General features: G+C 41.8%; 1 protein-coding gene and 1 pseudogene across 1 annotated transcript in view; both read left to right on the plus strand.

Moving 5' to 3' along the window:
* The window catches only part of LOC121706507 (patr class I histocompatibility antigen, A-5 alpha chain-like), a 36,827-nt gene extending 24,752 nt beyond the window's left edge, over window positions 1-12,075 (plus strand). The window contains exons 9-10 of the mRNA XM_042088323.1: window positions 11,068-11,259; window positions 11,991-12,075. Of these exons, the coding sequence (XP_041944257.1) occupies window positions 11,068-11,259; window positions 11,991-12,013 (215 nt within the window). The 3' untranslated portion in view covers window positions 12,014-12,075. The remainder of the gene's footprint in view (window positions 1-11,067; window positions 11,260-11,990) is intronic.
* Window positions 11,994-15,072, plus strand: LOC121706531 (annotated as a pseudogene).
* Window positions 15,073-20,565: the final 5,493 nt, after the last annotated feature.

Consider the following 20,565-nt stretch of genomic DNA (forward strand, 5'->3'; position numbering starts at 1 on the left):
AATAGTCAACTTTACCTATACCAATAACCAATTGGTATTGTATTTGTATTATTGTAATTGTAAAGTATTAAAGGTTGTATTTGTATAATCCCCTTATAGAATAATAAAGAGATATAGAGGGGTTGGTGATATCCCCCCTGACCTGTCGTCCTGGCTCCCCCTTGCCGTAGCTTTGAATTATCTCATTGATCTCCAGCTGTGATAGACAGCTACTAGTTCTCAGCCCTGGTCCCTCAGCACCTGACACGGATCTTGTTACACCAGGAGTCATCTGAGTCGGGATGACTTTTGTGCTTCTATCTCTCATATTGGTAATGAGGTAGGTGGTGTTAGTAGGTGTAAGGGCCTTGCCCAAGGGCTCATACCAGGATCACTTCGCCTGGGATTCGAACTGGTGACCATCCGCACTATAGAGCAGATGTTAGTGTTGCTACCAGGTGAGCTAACTAGCCACTTATGAGCTACCCAGCCACACACATTTTGGGCCCCTCAGATTATAAACATATAACCACCAGTAAGTGGTCCCTGGGGGCCCCTGTCGGTGCTGGGCCCTTAGAATTGTTCTACACCCCACCCCCTGCACATGCACACACACATTTATATTTGATTAATTTATTCCTGCAGGAGGTATTTCAGCATCATTATTGGGTGTGTTATTGCAGCTGTTCTTCTTGGAGTGACTGTGATTGCAGGCTTTGTTGTGATGATTAAAAAGAAAGGTCAGTTGCCTTTGTCATGGTGCAATTATCTAAAATGCCTTATGTCTGCGTTCCTGTAGCGAAGGGAGAGAGCAGTGACCACACCCGGTCTTGAACCCGAGTCTCCGGGGCACTAAACCTGCAGCTTCACCACAACGGCAAAGAGCCAGGCTCATTGATATGGCAGTCAGAGCACATACTCAACCGTAGTGACGGTATTCCGTCACACTGCCCTCCCCTTCGGGAAGCTTGCCCATGCACTTCACGCACACTGGCGTCCCTCGTGCAACCACCAGCCGTACTTTTCCCATACCAGGGTGCCCCACACACATGCTTCACCGATCTCTGGGGTCCTCACACTGGGGTCAACCCATCTTGGGGGTCCCTCATACGGCTCACACACTGGGCAAGCTTCTGATGACCTCACGGCAAGCCATCCCACTTCTGACACCATATGTAGCGAAGGGAGAGAGCAGTGACCCTACCTGGTCTTGAACCCGAGTCTCCGGGGCACTAAACCTACAGCTTGACCGCAACACCAAAGAGCCAGGCTCGTTGGTATGACAGTCAGAGCGCATACTCAACTGAAGTGATGGTACTCTGTCACAGTTCCGTTGTTCATTATGCTTTGGTTTGTTATTGTAAATATTCTCTTCTGTTTTCCTTCATCAGAGTCTGACGCAGGTTCAGATGCCTCTGAACTTCTTAGGGCATAGCCAGGCCCCTCCTCTCCTCCACCACTGGTGTGCCAATCTGTGTGCCGGGTCATTCTACAGAGATGTCCACTTTTGATATGGCAAGATGCCTGAATATTTATTTTATTCTAACCTTATACTTTGTTGTCATCCATTCATTACAACACAACAAAATTCTTATTTTGCACGCTCCACTACATGGGATTAGGGGATAAAGACATAAATACTAAAGTAATAAATGTATATTGTATAAAAAATAAAGTCAATCACAAGCATGAGGATTGCTCTGCTCCAGATGGCACTGGTGAGAGTGGTAGTGGCTGTTGTCCATTGACTAATCTCACTGCCTGTGAGAATAGGCTGTCCATTAGCCTGGAGGTCCTGACAGGCACACTCCGGTACCGTTTGCCAGACTTCAACAGACTGAAGAATTTCTAAAGATTGGATGAGTGGGCTCATGTATGACTTTCTTGGTCCATTTAAGGCCCCTCATGTCTTATAGACCCCTTCAATGTTTGTAAACATCCAGAGCCTAGGTTGGGTGTGCGTGCAGCATAGGGGTCAGAAAAATGGTGCGGCTAATAGACCGGCATGTTGAGCTATCAAGGTATGCACTGTCATTGTCACCCCAGGACCATAAACCGTATCTTAATAAATTAGTCTTAGCTAATGGCGATTGTCTGCCTGACCCTGAGCTGATAACAGAATGGGTAGACGAGCAGTTTGTATATATAACCTACGTTGTGTTGAACTTGTGTGATTCAGCTCTGCACATGCCCGGACTCGAACCCGCGAAACAGCAGCACCTCGGAATGGGAGTCGAGCGTGCTGACGATCGTGCTAAAAGCCCAGGCTGCTAGCTTTCATGCCAGCACTCTTCATCTGGGAGTGAGGTTTACCAACGTTCCACACGCACATAGCTATACCAGCTGGCATCCGTTACATATACACACAAAAAAGTAGTACAAGTAGGCATTTTTCTTGACGTTTTGTTGATGTTTCAGTCAATTCACACAATTCAATGAGGTGGAAAGCTTTCTGACCCCAATATGCATGCGCATTTTCCTGTGCCATGGACCATGAAAGGGTCAATAGGTCCTGAAGTGATGGCAGATCCGTCCCTGTGACCTGCTGGGCCACCATCAACTCCCTCTGCAGTCCCCTCTTGTCCTACCCTGTACTGTTACCAAACCATACAGCTATGGAGCACGTACTACACACATAAACAAACAAATGCACACACATATGATGTACACACAAACAAACATGCGCACACACATATACTATACACAGTAACACGCACACACAGAGGCATGTACTGTTACCAAACCACACAGCTATGGAGCAGGTTAGTAGGGTTTCCACAGTGCATCTGAAGGAGTTGGTGAGGACCTGGGATGACATGCCAAACGTTCTCAATCGTCTCTGGAAGGACATCCTTTGGTTGGTACTCTTTATCAGCTATGCACCACTTGAGGTCTTGACTCATGTGGACACCAAGGAACTTGTAGCTGTCCACTCTCTCGACGACGTCGATCACCAATCAGTAGTGGCTGATGTTGTTGCTCACCCCTCATGTCCACTACCATCTCCTTTGGTCTTGCTGATGTTTACAACGAGGTTGTTGGCTTCACACCATTGCTGACTCATCATCTCACCCTTGGTGAGACCCATGACTGTGGTGTCATCTGCAAACTTTAAGATGATGTTATTGATGATACACAGCCTTGCAGAGTTCCAGTGTTCATGATGAGAGTACTGGAACCATGGGTGAAGGTTTAGGGTGGGACGCTAGTGATTAGTCCCAATCAAAATTTTGAGATGACAAAATTGTCCCCACCAATATTTTAGCGAACTCCTTTGTGCTATTTGGACTATTCCGACGGCCAGGACGACAGTAAAAGAAACACTGTCATTTGATTGGCTGAAACCGAAGGGGGTTTATCTGACACACACAACAGCGTCAAAGCATAGCCTAGGCCTACTTTGTAGTGACACTGTCAGAAAAGCGAGTGAAGTTATCAGGGATGTCAATACATAACCCAAAAAAGGCCAGTGTAAAACACTGTAATATTCCCTTTGCCCATGCACATTTTGCCCCTTTTTGCGCTTTGTATATCAGCTATGCCACCAAAGAAGAAAAGGAACATTCAAAGCTTTTTCATTATGCAGAGTCTAAGTAGGCAAAGTAACTACAGACTGTGGAAACTAGTGACAAGGCTTTCAAATGCGGATTTTACTAAGGAAAATAGCATTAACTGTTAGGATATTACCCAGGATATTGTCACAGCTAAACCTAGCTTCTGTAATTTTTCAACCAAGGTTAGGAGTCATGTTGAAAAGGGGTATGCCGCACAGACAGTCGCTTATAGCACAGAATAGAAGTCACCATGTCACTGACTGTTAATTGGGCTACCAATCTTGCAGTCGCAATAAAAGATGGATCTGAAACATTTTCCTGTTCCTATATTCTGTTTATGTAGAGACTAATGTATTTGTGAATGTAGCCTGCAAAGTGCAAAGAAATAAAAGATAAACTATGGTATATTTCCATAGTCATTGCGAGACACTTAGACTGGTCTTGAAAGTGTTGTGAATCAGAATCCTTTCTGTAAATGTACATATGGTCATTTGTAATTTTGTTGTGTATTCCTTGTGTCTGTGGTTTGTAGTCAGAGTATCCTTGAATTCAATAGGAGCCTAAGATAGAGAGATAGAGGTTTTGATGGTAAAGATGGTCAGCTATCTGCACCTCACCATCTCACCACAGGGGTCCTCCAGGGTTCAGTGCTGGCCCCCCTTCTCTTTGCTATCTACACCACCTCCTTGGGACAGATTATCCGATCGCATGGCTTCTCATACCACTGCTATGCAGACGACACACAGCTCTATCTGTCCTTTCCACCTGATGACCCCTTGGTTTCAGCACGGATCTCGGATTGCCTCTCAGACATAGCTACATGGATGAAGGCACACCACCTCCAGCTGAACCTCTCAAAGACTGAACTGCTGGTCCTCCCAGCTAAACCTACCATACATCACGACATCAACATCAAATTTGACTCCCTGTCTGTTTCACCTACCAGGACTGCAAAAAATCTAGGAGTTGTTCTCGACAACCAACTAAACTTCTCAGATCATGTTGCCTCAGTCGCCCGGTCATGCCGTTTCGCACTCTACAACATACGGAAAATCAGGACTTACTTGACTCAAGATGCTACCCAACTTCTGGTTCAGGCAATAGTCATCTCACGACTCGACTACTGCAATGCCCTCCTGACAGGTCTCCCAGCCTGCGCAGTGAAACCACTTCAGATGATCCAGAACGCGGCGGCGCGCCTGGTCTACAACCAACCCAAAAGGGCACATGTTACCCCACTGCTCATCCAGCTACACTGGCTACCTATGGCGGCCCGCATCAAATTCAAGGCTCTAACGCTTGCCTACAAAGTAGTCTCCGGTTCTGCTCCCACCTACTTGAATGCCCTCATACAGACATACGCTACCTCCAGACCGCTGTGCTCCTCAGACGAACGACGTCTAGCTCTACCACCGGTACGGTCAAGCCAATCCAAACTTTTCTCATCTGTTGTTCCTCGTTGGTGGAACACACTGCCAGCTCCTACAAGAGCAGAGACATCCTTCTCCATTTTCAGAAAACTCCTGAAGACCCAGCTCTTTAGAGAACATCTCCTCTCATAGCAACACTTACAACAAGTCTTACTGATCCTAGCACTCACCAGCCGTCTCAAACTGACAAGTAACTGTTAAAAACAGCACTCACTGATGCACTTATTCTTACTGTGCTCTAATGTTTTTCAATTGTCCCAAGATGGTTGAGAACTGCTCTAAAACTTAAACTGTTTACTATGTTGTTAGTCGCTTTGGCTAAAAAGCGTCAGCCAAATGTAATGTAATGTAAATGTAATGTAATGTAAATAGGCTCGATTGTTGATTGGACGCTGTGGAAAATCCTCTACATATTGAACACCTCTCCTGTTTATATCTGAAATGACCCACAGCTCTGCTCACCTGGAAAAGATGTATTTTTTACAACGTTTATTTTAAAACTTTTATAGTCCTCAGACTATCATTTTGTCACCTTCCTAAAATAATGGCATTATTTCTTCTGTTTTTTCAGAAAACACAAAAAGTTAACCAAAAATGTAATTATGATTTTGGCAGAAAAGAAATTTGTCAAAAAAATGACCATTATTTTAGGAGAGTGCCAATTTTGAAATCTGTATTTATTTTTCATTTCATTTCATTTTTTATACAGGGAAAAAAATAAATAAAAGTAACGTTAAGTTACAGTTTAACTGACTCAGTTTAAAAAATAGTTTCCAGCAGGTTCCTGTTCTGCAGAAACATGGAGTTATGGCATATGAAGACATAAACACATGCACAGGACATTAGTATGGGCTAGACAGATACAAAATTTGCATTTTCAATTTACATTATCAATACTGTATCTACAGATCTATAATAAGGTACTTTTGAAAATCCTCAAACTAGATGACATGTACAGGGTTGCTTGCTTCTTGGAAGAATGCTGAGATGAAAAAAATTGTTGCCATCTTGTGACTTAAGTCGGTACTTCAGATAATTGTCTAATCACTACAATGTTACATTTACACTACAAAGTGTACATTTGAAAGTGTGTCAATGAAAGTGAGAAGAGACATTGTTTAGACACAACTAAGTTAAATTACTGTATTTGCTATTAATAACACATGAACTTAGGATGAACTGGCCGTGAGTTTCATGCATGATTAAGCCACAGATCATCAGGAAACAATGGCAACTGTTTTATGTCTGGTTTCATACAGTGATTCCCTCAGCTTTCACCTATCTTATTGTATTCTTCCCTGCAAATGTGCTGTGTCATACTCATGTAAACTGTATAGCTTTATGCAACTTGCCTTAACTCTCAGTGACTTCATTTTGTAAACATGATTTTGTTTTTAAGAATTTGTTTATGAGAATGAGTTAGAACTAATGCATTCATTGTATAAAACTGCTTACACTTTATGTCACTTCACTTCAAATATAATATAAGAACATGAAATATAAAACACAAGTAAAGCTATCATTAAAATATGTTAAGATTATTACTTTTTAACTCATTAATGAGCAAACCTGTCAAAAATTGACGTTTGTTTTAATGAATGTACACTGCTGTTCAAAAGTTTGGGGTCACTTAAGGAAATGTCCATTCCACTCCATTAGAATACCAGCTGAAATCAGTTACATTGTTTTTTTTAATCAGGGCAGCAGTTTTCAGATTACATTACATAATTGCAAAAGGGGTTTCCAATGTCTCAGTATAGCCTTATCAGATTAGTAAACAGAATGTGCCTTTTGAACATTAGAGGAACGGTTCATGATAATGGGCAATGTAGATATTGTATTAAAGATCAGCCATTTCTTTCTACCACAGTCATTTACAACATTAATGATGAAAACAAGAACATTTCTAAGTGACTCCAAACTTTTGAGCGGTAGTGTAGTTATGTTGTGGTTATTATTACAGGTTATTAAAGGGGCTTTAAAATGAGTCTTGCATTATGCAGATTAGGCCTAGCCCGGGTTCTGGTAAAGCCTGATCTGCAGATTGCTCGATGTTGAGGTAAACAGTGCCACTCAGTGGCCCAAACGCGCATTTTAAGGTGAAATCAAATCTTGACGAGAACCGGAGCAAAAGAGGATGTTGAGCCAGCTTCAGCATTGAATTAGGTTAATAATCTCCTGACCTGTCCCAGTAGAAAACATGATATCTCAGAGGGCTGGTGTGATTCCTTTCTGTTTCTGGTATTTTCACCTTGCGCTGGTCCACTGTCGTAAGTATCTCTTTTTGTGGAACTTTGTTAGGCTATGGAGTAGCTAAATGTTAACTTCTGATAACGTTAGCCTAATTGCATCAAAACAACTCAGAGATTAGGCTACTTCATTTTTATTACTGTAAACGTGCCACATGATTTCAAAGGCAATAATTAAGTTTTACACATAGTTTTGTTAGCCTTATGATTAGCACATAGTTAAAAGCTCAGCTTCAGTTAAAAGGAGTTATACAGAAAATTCAGAAAATCCCATTATTCTCAACACACTCAGGAACACTTCAGAGAAATAAAGCAGAATGCCAAGGCTTACAAACATCATCAGCTTAGGCGCACAAATAATTAACACACTGACAGCATGCAAACATTCACAGATGCCATAACCTGCATTGTGTTTACCATGGTTCAGCCCTGCACTCAGTCAGGGTCAGACTCGAACCCAGAGCTGCCAACTTTTCAAAAGAACCTTGGAGTGGGGCCAACCAAAATGTGTCCGTGTAGGCTACGCAGCTGTTTTGTTTGGCTCATTCAGCATCATGTGAATGTAAATGTAAATCCGGTTTATTGGCTAAGTATACTTATAATTTGTTCTCACATCCACACATACACACCCAGAGTAGTGGGCAGTCTTAATCCTGGCGCCCGGGCAGGGCAAGGGCACCTCATCCGTGGATGTGGGAGAGCGCTGTTCAATCGCTACCCCCACCCACATTTTTCCTACTACTGTAGTCAGGGATCGTACCGCCACCCTTCAGTCACAAGTTAGATTTCCTACAGTAACTAGTGTACAGCAAAAAATAAAAAATATATACCATTTCATACCATCAGTGGTTCTCAGTGTTGGGACCAGGGTCCCAGAGTTAAAATAACTTTAGGGTACCAAAGGAATCTACTAGGACCACTTAAATTCTAAAGAATAAGAACCACTGATTTACATCAACTGTAATCCTTAGGCCTACCAAATAAAATAGAAGTAAAATGTTTTGTTTATTGGCTTGACCTGCGTTCCTATGATGTTCTGTCACCCTAGGGTGGTCCGGGGGGGCTCTACCCGGATGGAAAAATTGTATATTTTAGCGTTTAAATGCATCAATCAGGTGCAGTTTCAAACACAATTCAGAGGTTAGACTTGCTTATTTTTATCTATGGATGGAAATATCTGTGCTGCAGCCTAAGCCATAGTTATGATGATACTGCCATAAGTTCCCAACCACAAACCATATTTGCTGAGTTTCACTTCAGATATGGTCAAATCTAAGATAAGGTAGTTTGTGGTCATTGTAATGACCATATATACACTACCAGTAAAAAGTTTGGAGACACTTATATTATCTTTTTTTTTTTTTTTTATCAGGGCAGCAGTTTACATTATGTGCTTACATAATTGCCCATTATCAGCAACCATTCATCCAATGTTGCAAAGGCACATTCTGTTTGCTAATCTGAAGACAAATATAACCCTTTTGCAATTATGTATGCACATAATGCAATCTGAACTACTGCCCTGAGTAAAAAGCATCAGAATAATAGAATTAGAATAATACATCAGAATTCCGCCCATAGTGTTAATTTCGTCAGACGAGACGAGAGGAAAAATGTTCGTCAACAACCTTTTTTTCCATGACTGAGGAGATGATGACGAGACTGCACTAATGTCCTGAAACACTGACTAAGACTATCTTAAGATGCATTATTGTTGACGAAAAAAGACGAGACTAAAATGTTTTGCATGAAATAAAAACAAAGATAAAATTTCTCTTCCATTTTTGTCTACAAAATGAGAAGACAGAATAGCTGTTACCTTTTCAAAATATTCCGAATGAGTTCATGGTTCATGCGCAGCAGCTTTCCTGTAGGCTAGTCTACGTGCTGTTGCTGCAACCCTGTGGCTGCAGCAGGAAACTACATGGAACAAGAACACCGGAGATTTCTGCCAGAGTTAGGTTTTATGCCACAATGCTACATACCCAGAAGTTGAAGCTTCTCTCATACATATACAAATTAACATCCCCCAGAATGTCCATAAGAAAATTTTCAGCAAGTAATGTCAACTATTTAACTAGTTACACTGATGATGCAAAGTTTTCTAGCAAGTAAGCTAATATGGAAAGTTCGCTAGCAAGTTAGCTAAGATTGAGAGTTTGTGTTGGGTTTGGGCGCATATCGCCATCTAGAGTGGCGGAGTAAAACATTCATACTTGGGTCCAAGACAGTGTTTCTCAAACTTTTTCAGATGAAGGACCACTTAACTAATCAATAAAAAAGAAACACACGGACCACCTAGCTTAAAAAAAATAATAGACCTAGCAGTATATTAGCCTACACAATACTCACTGAACCACCTTGCTTATTGTTTTTGCACTTTGTTTAATTGTGTCAGAGGATTCATATGATTTAAACTGGCATAGCTGACATAGACAGTGTTGTAGAACAGTTTGAATTTACATACAAGTTGGTTCAATATTGCAAACAACTCATCTATATTATATTTTACCACGTCTGCTCGTGGACCACTTGGGATAGCTTGCGGACCACCAGTGGTCCCCGGACCACACTTTGTGAAACACTGGTCTATGAAGATCATGACAGTGGTCCAGTCAAATCTTTTACTGTCTATGGCCAAATCCCAGCCGAGCTATAACTGTAGCTCGACTTACCTGTGCATGTACTGACTGACAAAAAAAATCAGAATGAGTAATTATAACAGTCGAGTAGCCCTGTGGACACACAAAATTGTTAGAAAATTGAGATGTGTGAAACACTATTTGACTGAAATGGTAATCAGAAATAATTTGTTATAAAAAAAGACTAAAATGTTTTGACTAAAACTGACTAAGACTAAGATAGCTTTAGTTTTCTTTTGACTAAAACTAGACTGAAATGACGAGACTTTTAGTTGACTAAAACTTGACTAACAAAAATGATATTTGAATGACTAAATATGACAAAGACTAAAAAGGACATTTCGTCACAAGACTAAGACTAAGACTAAATAAAAAAAATAGGTGACAAAATTAACACTATGACCGGCCGAAAGTTGGAGACCATGTAGAAATGTGTTGCAATTTCAAAACCGGATTACTGTACTCGGGAATCACTTATTGTACAGAGACGTGCTTTATATCCTCGTATTGGCAAGGTCAGCTGTTTATCGTGACATAGGGTTTGCCATGCGTTGAGTGAAGAGTTTGTGAGATATTGAACCGAGAGTAATGGGTGTGTAGAGTTCAAAATTCAAATATGATTACATTTCATGTAAGTTCAATGTTAATTTTCTCGCAAATCATTTATCACAGTAACTTAGCGCTAATATCATTGGAAAGCATAGATTCCGCTTGTTCACGTCATATCCTTGTTTGTGTGATAGATCTCAAATAGAGGACATGCTGGGGAAAGGATGACATCTGGTCACCTGACGTTATTTGACCGACCGGGGTGACACTTCAGCATGTGAAATCGGGGGTGTGGCGTGAGAGCGTATGAAGCCAATCAAATGAGTGAGTGTCACGGCCATTGCGTGAGAGTTGGCAGCCCTGCGAACCCATAGGCCTACTGCACCCGGTCAGACTCGAACCCATACTGCACTCCGGAAAAAGAAATCGAGAGTGCTAGCAACTGAGCTTAAAGCCCTTTCATTTAAAATATTTGGGATGCACTACCTGAATATCAATACATTCTAGCTCCCTGTAGCCCGTTGCCTACTTTGAAACAACAGTCTTTGCTACTTGAAAGAGTTTGTCGCTGTCCTTGTCCTGTGCTGTTCAGCTATCCATTCCCTGCAGTACTTCTTCTACATGGCTACACCAGGAATCCCAGGCTTCCCTGAGTTTGTAGCAGTTGGAATGGTGGATGGTGTGGCTGTCTGTTACTATGACAGCAACACACAGAGGATGGCTCCCATGCAAAGGTGGATGGAGGATAATCTGGATCAGCAGTACTGGGAAGAGGAGACCAAGCTGGCCAGGACTGCTAAGCAGGCCCTCAAAGCGGACATTGAGATTTTAAAACTGCGCTTTAATCAGACCGATGGTGAGTTGAACCGCTCTTTTTTGGATAAGGCCGTGTATGACACTTGTCAGGATATCTATTTGTTCCATCATTTCATTGACATAGTGTGAATTATGCTAAGATAGGCTAACGGTGTCAGACTGGGTTTTTGCAAGCACCTCTTTTCTAACTCAAGAGTAGACGGCAAATAAACGAATTTTCCCAAAAGTTGATGTGTTCCTTTAAGCCTAGCCCTGGAACAAAAGACAACTTCAATGGAGATTTCCGTTGAAAAACAAATAGTTTAATTCATATACATCAAACGGGACCAGTGAGTCAGAGGATTGAAGAAACAAACCACACCGTAAATAAGAGAATACAGGCTCACAGGAAAACAAACCACACCGTAAATAAGAGTATACAGGCTCACAGGAACTTCTTGGATCATATATTGTATGTGTCATTTATATAAGTATAAGTATATATACTTTTTTGATCCTGTGAGGGAAATTTGGTCTCTGCATTTAACCCAATCGTGAATTAGTGAAACACAGCACACAGTGAACACACAGTGAGGTGAAGCACACACTAATCCCGGCGCAGTGAGCTGCCTGCTACAATGGCGGCGCTCGGGGAACAGTGAGGGGTTAGGTGCCTTGTCGGGGCTCCAACCGGCAACCCTCTGGTTACAAGTCCAGAGTTCTAAGCAGTGGGCCACGGCGGCATTTGTCCTTATTCCTCTTCCCAGTCTCGTAGGGGCGCATGTGTTTCAGAGAATGTATGGCTGCCATTATGATGACGGCAAAGACACCAGTGGCAGTGAGCAGTATGGCTATGAAGGAGCAGATTTCATCTCGCTGGATCTGGCTAACGTGAGATGGGTGGCTTCAGTGCCCCAGGCGGTCCCCACTAAACACAAATGGGACCGGCTCGACTCCCAGGTTCGGGGCCGAAAAGCCTACTTCTCCCAGGATTGCACTGATTGGCTGAAGAAGTATGTTCAGTATGGCAGCAGCTGCCTGGGAAGGAAAGGTACATCAGCTCACACACAACTCTGACAACAACAGAGTGTCTACAGTATAGTAAGTGGACACTACACACAGTATAGAGGACACTGCACACAGTATAGAGGACACTGCACACAGTATAGTACACTGCACACAGTATAGAGGACACTGCACACAATATAGTACACTCATGGGCGGATTATGAACTTTCGGGCCCCTGGGCCCAGATGTATTAAGGGCCCCCCACTTATTGTCGTATATGTGGGAGGGGGGGGTTGGGGGTCCTCCCCCAGAAAATTTTTAATTTGTTTGATGTGATTTCCTGTATTCTGGTGCATTTTGGAGATGACCAATACTAATGCTGCTTTCGAGATGTCTCGTAAATGTCTCGTAAATCCGCCGCCCGAGTTGGAAAGTGTAAATTACCCAGCTTTTCTTGCGGCATTTTGGGCAGGCACGCCCACTTTACCTCGGAGTACTTGAGGGTACCCCGAGGTGGACGTACGACCTTACAACAAACATGGCTGCGCCCATAGTTGAGATGAGATGACATGTATTTTTTTGCATATGTACTGTGTTGGTCATGTTAAAGTTGATGTAATGCTCTTACACACTAGATTACATTGCTGCTTCAATCCGGTCACCAATTCATGCATTGCACGGTCTTGCTGTGCCTGCAATACAATGTAACAATTTGTTTTCCAGCCGTTTAGCTAGAGGCTACATGTAGCATAAAACAATAACAATGACTAGCCTCCTGCTAATGCCCCTTGTGGCTCGAGAGAAAGGCGTTCCTAAAGCCACTCATTGGTACATGTTGTACGGGTGAGTGTACGATGATTTACGAGACATCTCGAAAGCAGCATAAATTCAATCAGATTCATAGCCTACATCCTGATTTGTTGATATTGAGGCAATGATTCCATGCAAAGGCTTGGGCTTCAGGGCCCCCTGACCCCTTGGGCCCCTGGGCCTGGGCCCAGTAGGCCCGTTCAGTAATCCATCCCTGAGTACACTGCACCCAGTATAGAGGACACTGCACACAGTATGGGGGGTTCTGCGCACAGGGGTCCTTTAGTGACTTAAAAACTCACAAGCCACTAAACAAAACATCACATTTCAAGGAATGTAACATGTTGTTTGTGAAACATGTTTCTTTCAGGTTTCTTGAGTATAGATTTTAGTTGCAGTAGACCACCGTTATTGTGCAAATACTGCCAGTCAAAGTGGAAGCCCTGTCTGTGCTTTTGTTACCTTGTACTTGCACAGCTTGTGTACTTCTGTGCCGTCATATTTGAAATACTTTGCTTTCCTTAACTTGAAAGATACAAATAGGGAATAGGGTTGGAACAGTTTCCTCAGTGTCTCTTTCCTCTCCTTATTTCCCCAGTTCCTCCAGATGTCTCTGTGTTCTTGAGCTGCTCCTACTCCTCTCCAGTGGTGTGCCATGCTACAGGTTTCTACCCTGATGGAGTGATGATCACCTGGAAGAGAGATGGAGAAGAGATGTGGGATGACGTGGATGTGGGGGAGACGCTGCCTAATGGAGACGGAACCTTCCAGAAGAGAGTCGTGCTCACTGTGTAACCCGAAGAGAGGAAGATGAGTAACTTCACCTGTGAGGTGGCACATGAGAGTGGAGAGCTAATCATGAGGACCCTGGCTGAGGTCAATGGTAAGGCAATTCAATCACAACACACACTCGTTTCCACAATTTATTTTTTTATGTTTTCAGATGTTATACTTTTTTCTCTCTAAATTGTCATCAAGTACATACAACCACCACAAACGAATAAATGACAACTGCATAATTATTGTAGCATTATAATATGTCTAGAGGCGTTTTAAAATGTCAAAAGCAAATATTGAACCTAAGAAAAGCCTATGGCAGGAATATGCTGATATTAAAATCTTATTATTTCATCAAGTAATCTGTGAGGAAATGTTGCATTGTTGTAATATTTTCATGATGAACAGTAGGGCATCTGTAAGGGGAAGACAGTCATTTTTACCCCTATGAAAGACTAAGGATTACTTTTTTCATACAGGAAGCACTCGTCTTGGCATTATTGCTGAGTGGGTGATGGCAGCTCTTGTTACTGTTTTAATTGTCAAAGTCAAAGTCAAAGTCTGCTTTATTGTCAATTTCTTCACATGTCAAGACATACAAAGAGATCGATATTGCGTTTCCTACTATCCCACGGTGGAGACAAGACATATTTTACCAATTAGGTCCACAGACAAACATAACATTCAAGTAAACAATATAAAAAGTAAAAATAAGAAGGCACATACAATGAAGAAAAAAGAGCAGCACAATTTGGTAGAAATTGTGCAATTGTGCATACAGTAGACAGTCAATATAATAGTGCAAAAGTCAGGCCAATAAATGGCTGAGGTAGTTTTGTTTGACCTAAGTATGCAAGTGGCATAGTGGTGCAAGTTATGTAAGAGCAGCAGAAGTGTGTTCAGAAGTGTTCAGGACAACAGGACAACAACAACAAGTTGCTAGTGTGCAAGTGTACAAGTGGAGTAGTGCAAGTGGAGTAGTGCAAGGCAGCCATTGTGGGTCTAAAAGTCCAGGATGTTATGTAGCTGAGGGTGGAGGGGGGAGAGAGTTCAGGATCCTAACAGCCTGGTGTATGAAGCTGTTGGTGAGTCTGGTGGTGCGGGAGCGCAGGCTTCTGTACCTCTTCCCAGAGGGCAGTAGATCAAACAAATTGTGAGCGGGGTGACTTGCATCACTCACAATTGTGGTCGCCTTGCGGGTGAGGTGGGAGGTGTAAATGTCCTTCAGGGAGGGGAGTGAAGCACCAGCATTGTGTCAGAATAAAGACGTAAGGTGAGTTGCGATCATGCAGTTCACACAATGGGCCCTATCATGACAGTCTAACGCATGGTCACTGGCGAAAAGCTTATTTAAATTTACTGGGATGTCCAGTCCACATTGGGAGTCGTTATCAAACGTCAGGCGGATGATGCTCCTAGGTTTTTTAATCAGTAATGGGTGTGTATTGGGCGTAACAACATTTAAACCAATAAGAATGGCATCTGTCATTCCCTTTAACAGCTTGGAGCGCAATTTTAAACAGCTCATCGATATTGTCATAGTCAGTGGCTTACTTGAAGGAATCTGCTTGCAGTGCACGCAAGACCATATGGAACAGTTATTTCACTAGATCATGCTTTACTAAAACCTAGCATAATATACTGTAGCCTACACGCATTTGCACTCGTCTATTATTATTATGACTTTATGCTTTAATCGCCCCTCTCTTCAGTTAAGATGTTCAGAACTGCACCAAATTGTATGTGTATGATTAACCTGCCATTCTCTGGGGGTATGCCAAGTTTCGTAGAATTTCATCCATGGGGGGGTCTAAAAAATTTAAGTTATGTGTACATTTAGTGACTGTACACTCATTGGCCTGTAGATGGCGGTGCACACATATACACACGCACACACACAGGCACGCACATACTATCGGTATCGGCAATTAGAACGGCCGATACATAATTACAAATTCAGTAGGATTAAAGGAAAACCAAATATTCATCATCATCATCATGGCTGCATTTCCAGTATTGGCGATACATAGTCGTTCGTTGAATGAAGTGTCCACTTCATTCGCGCTTTCCGTGATTAACACAGCTGCGTGCAATGTATTACTACTGATATGCAAAACTATTAACTTGTCGCCAAGAGGTGGCAGCTTAAGTCCGCTTGATACTGTAAGCCATTAGTTCCCAAAGGAGATTTTATTTGGGTCGCCAGCATAGCCTAGTGACCATTTATGTTGTGTAATAGGCCTAGCATACAGTTTTGTCATAACTCCCTCTATGCATTTTTGCATTTAGAATAGCTCTGAAACCGGGGGGGCGAACACGTCGCAGGGGGGGCGCCAGTGCGTGGATCTCAATCGCAAAATTAAACAATATTTCTATCGGGTGCCTACCATGGACTAGGCTGGGTGAACTCAGCCTGATCTGCCGGCGATTTCTTTTTCGATTTCTTAAAAGATTGAGCAGACTAACCATGGACCTCATAGTTGCAAAATGCAAGGGAACACGAATCAGCCTATTTGCACGAACAATAACGGACGGTAGCTCTTCAACTTGGCCCGATAAAATGTGTATGAACAGTCTAGCAATGCATTTCATGAAGGCCCTTTTGGACATGTCAGTTATTTGCACCACTGGGTAAAACTGCATTTTGTTTTAGACTACTGGTATTTAATTTGTGCATTGACAATAAAGCTGAATATCATATGAACTAGATGACTAAACTTATGCATATGTAGAAGAAGAAACATTCACAAAAATCCATGACATGACAGTGTTTCCCATACATTGACTAATCTGTGGCGGGGCGTCACACAATAAAAATCGGCCGCCACAATTTAATGTAATTTAATTTAAATTAAATATAAGATCAAATCCTTGCATTGCCATTGAGCTGCGCTTTTTACGCACGCAGCCTTTCCTTGCCCCGCCCCGCTCTCTCTCGTAGCCTGCTGCCCCTCCTCTGCATGTGCATTTAACAAAATATTCACGATTGTTGAAGGATTGTTGTTGCCACATAGAAGCATTGCATAGAAGACGTCTGGCTAAATTGCTATTAAATCCGCTTAGCATCGTGACCATGCTGCGCAAATTTGTTCAAAACTGCTGCATTGAAGTTAACTCTGCTAAGATCTTATCACAACATAGGCTACATTGAAGAGACTAAACTAAGTTAAGTTATGCAATCAAGCAGTATCTCAAAGCTAACGTTAGAATAGGCTACTGTTTGGATGTTGAATTTAGCATGCTTAGCCTACTTACAGCTGCTTGTCAATTCGTTGAAGGGCTCATTTTATTGACTCTGAATGTTTGCAAAATCCCGATATAAATGGAAGTGGAAAAGTGTTTTCCAAAATTCAAAAGTGCTTGTCCCAAGGAGAAGTACGAACCTTTATTTTAACTATTTAGAAAACGTTATGAATTGCATCCACACATCAGCAGCCTTTAAACTGTGTTACAACTGCAATTGGCAAGGGTTCCCTCACGAACGTCTGTGACAGGCACTCAATTAGACCTATACACTACCAAGACGGTGTCAGCTACCGCCACAAATTGAATCCAATTCTGTGGGAAACACTGCATGACTTCTCTTCTTGATAGCTGTTGAAAACTGCATGGAACTAACAGGGATTGTTTTGTTGAATAATAAATAAATACATACATTATGCTTCTACCTTCTGCTTTTCCCAAATACAAAGTAGCCTACAGGTGTAAGTGACCTTTCATCAATCCAGTTGCAATGGATGAACTGTGATGAACTGCCCTATACTTGTGATTGTTTAGAGATTTTAAAGGTTTTATAACAATGCTACAACTTTTTTTGGCTATTTTACAATCTATTCACCTTTGCAGCGCCAGTAGGCTACTTTCTGTGCAGCCGCACGCACACACACAGGCATGCGTGGGGGATGAGTGGGGGATGGAGTAAAAGATGGAGACAAATTGATTAGTGTGATTTATTTTCACGGAACGGATGTACAGGACTGAGCGGTGGTCATATTTTGCACCACTATGCGGTACATCTAGTTTGAACTCATTGACAAAGTGAAACTAACTTCACCGTGGTGTCAGTCAACGACAAAACAGTAAATACACAGTTAATTACTTTCACTATTGACTGACAATGGGTTACCATCGAAAACATAGCCTTGGAAAAAACAACACTTACCCCAATAATGTTCGAATGACTGAATAAAAAACGTTTATCCTGCAGAGGAGTTGCTTACATCTGGTGACAGTGCGTCTTCAGCTGTGCTTCATATTTGCCGTCTATACCAATTTGCAAATGATGGTGAATAACTACCCATTGCGAAATGTATTTTGTAATATCTTTATTCTAATTATGTCTCCCATTGTAATCGTGTAATTTGTCATGTTTTGCATGGATGTGCGCCAGTGTGCGTTTGTGGATGGACAACGCGCCAGATCCCTCCTCTGGTCGTTAGTTGCCACACCCCTTGGCGCGTTGCTCAAAAAAAGAGACGTGAAAAATAAGAATTCAAACGTTGCGCCAAGAAAATAACCCGTTTTCTGCCATTCGCCAGGTCGAAAATAGGGCCCAACAACGTAAAATGATTTCTGCTTGCTTTCTGTCATTGATGGTGCATTGCTATGTTAATGTAAACATTTTCCATCTTTTTGTCCAGACAGAGAGCAATATGGCAAACTGATGATAAGTCACAGCCGTGAAAATCAGAAATTCACTTTATTGTGTTGTGCTCTCCACGGTCCGGTTAATTGTCCATTAAGCCAGTTTGTGTAGATAGTGTATTAGGGGATGAGAGGATTTGTTAAATTAGTTAGTATGTTCTGTTCATCATGTTTTTGCCCCCAGCATACAAAATACAATCCTCTGTTTAACAATGACGTGCATTGTTTCCTATCATGATTTCTGTAAAAGCCAGTTAAGAGTAAGTTTCTTTTAAGTGTATTTCTTTAAGTGTACCCCTTTCATACCGTACATGAAACAATTACACAGAAATAGAGTAAATCAAAGGAGTGTAAGTATGATTACACACATCTGATGGAATGTGAAGATAGAACTGGTGGGACATTGCTCCTCTAAATCTCTCTTTCATGCTTGACCTGATCAATCATTTTCCTACAAATCATCCACAAATATCCCAGGGGATACATATCCCCCTAATAGCTCCGTTATATAACATGGATAACAAAATACAAGCAGTATGCTAACCACTTCAAAGACCATCTCCAAAGGAACACACCGTTGTACAAGAGCTGACCCTGTGAGCCCTGTTGCCCACAGGTGTAGATAGTCCATTATAGAGGAAACCCTGCAGACAGAAAATGTCAGGGATTCATTATCAGTTGAGCTCACAATGGGAGGCAGAAATAACGATGGCCCTATCTCATTATTTGTTGCGAATGACATGTCACAGCAACCTAACCTCTCAATGACATTTATGATATATATAACTAATATCTGTATTGTAAGTCCCTTTGAGAAAAATGGGACAGTACAGAATACAGTAGGCCGATGTTAATCCTGGGGATTATACATTATCTTCCCTTACAAAAAAATAACTGCACAACTTAAAGTGCCCGACACTGCAGTTTTCTGTATCAACACTGCTGTTTTGGAGGACTTGTTTGCAGTTCCTAGGCAGGAAATGCAATATTTTGGAAAAGACAGCATTGCACAAAGTAGCCTACTGCACTTTACTGCAGAAATGCAATATTTTGGACATGAAAATATGTTCAAGAAGACACTTAAAAATATACAAGAACTAAGAATTAAAATGTTAGAATAAAATGTAAAAACATTATAGAGAGACTATAAATCTGGCTTTCTATTGCATATGTAAATCTAATAGATAATTTGCACTCTTAAACCTGTAGAAAACACATTGTCCTCTGTGCCCCAGCCACATTTACCCATCAAGTGGATTCTCATGTGTCTGTCATGTAATTTCACCTCATCATAAGGTGGCAGCAACACCTAAGAGTGAGAAGTTGGTAAGTGACTCGCCAGTTGAGACCCTATGGTTGAGACACACTTGTTAAGACTAGAGAAGCATGGTGCGAGCAACAAGGTCACAGACACTCCCCCGAGTTCAAGTAGCTATGATAGACCTAGGCCTACATCGCTGTCATTTTAGACAGAGGTGCCGTCTAAGATTACTAAACATATACAAGGAGTGGAGAATGTTGAGAAGGCACAGCTGAAGTGAATACGACATCCAACAAGTAATACTATATCGCATATGGCTCCTAGATATAGATAACTTGGATGAGAACAATTATCAGTGGCCAGTCATATAAACAGTTGCTTTGGCAATTTACAGAAGGATTCTCAAGACATCTCAATGTCCACTCCCAAGCAGTGATCAGATAGTAGTAGCCTGTTATGTATGGTAGTTGTACTGTGTATGCATCTCTGGTTCAGTTTCCCCATTTGGTCTAAAGTCTATGTACCATTTGTCTAGCCATTAGCAGCCACAAGGTGAACACTAATGTTTGATGCGCAAAATCTCACAGCAGTAAATATTCACTGACTTACACTGACTGTTCTTTCCCATCCTGGGGGTCCTACAGCCTCAGAGGTTGTATTATTTTTTCTTTAACATTTTGTCTACATTTTCTATTTAATATAATCAGTCTTTTGTCATTGTAAACTTTTTTTATTTGATTTGATAAGAACTAAGCACACAGGAAGAGAGCTGCGTCCTTCAGATGAGACATTATACCGAGGTCCAACTCACTTGTCTTAGTCAGGGTTTGGTTTTTAAATCAGTGCTAAAAGTGTTTTTATATACCC

The sequence above is a fragment of the Alosa sapidissima genome, chromosome 4 (genome assembly GCF_018492685.1).
Source record: "Alosa sapidissima isolate fAloSap1 chromosome 4, fAloSap1.pri, whole genome shotgun sequence".
In the NCBI taxonomy this organism is placed as follows: Eukaryota; Metazoa; Chordata; class Actinopteri; order Clupeiformes; family Clupeidae; genus Alosa; species Alosa sapidissima.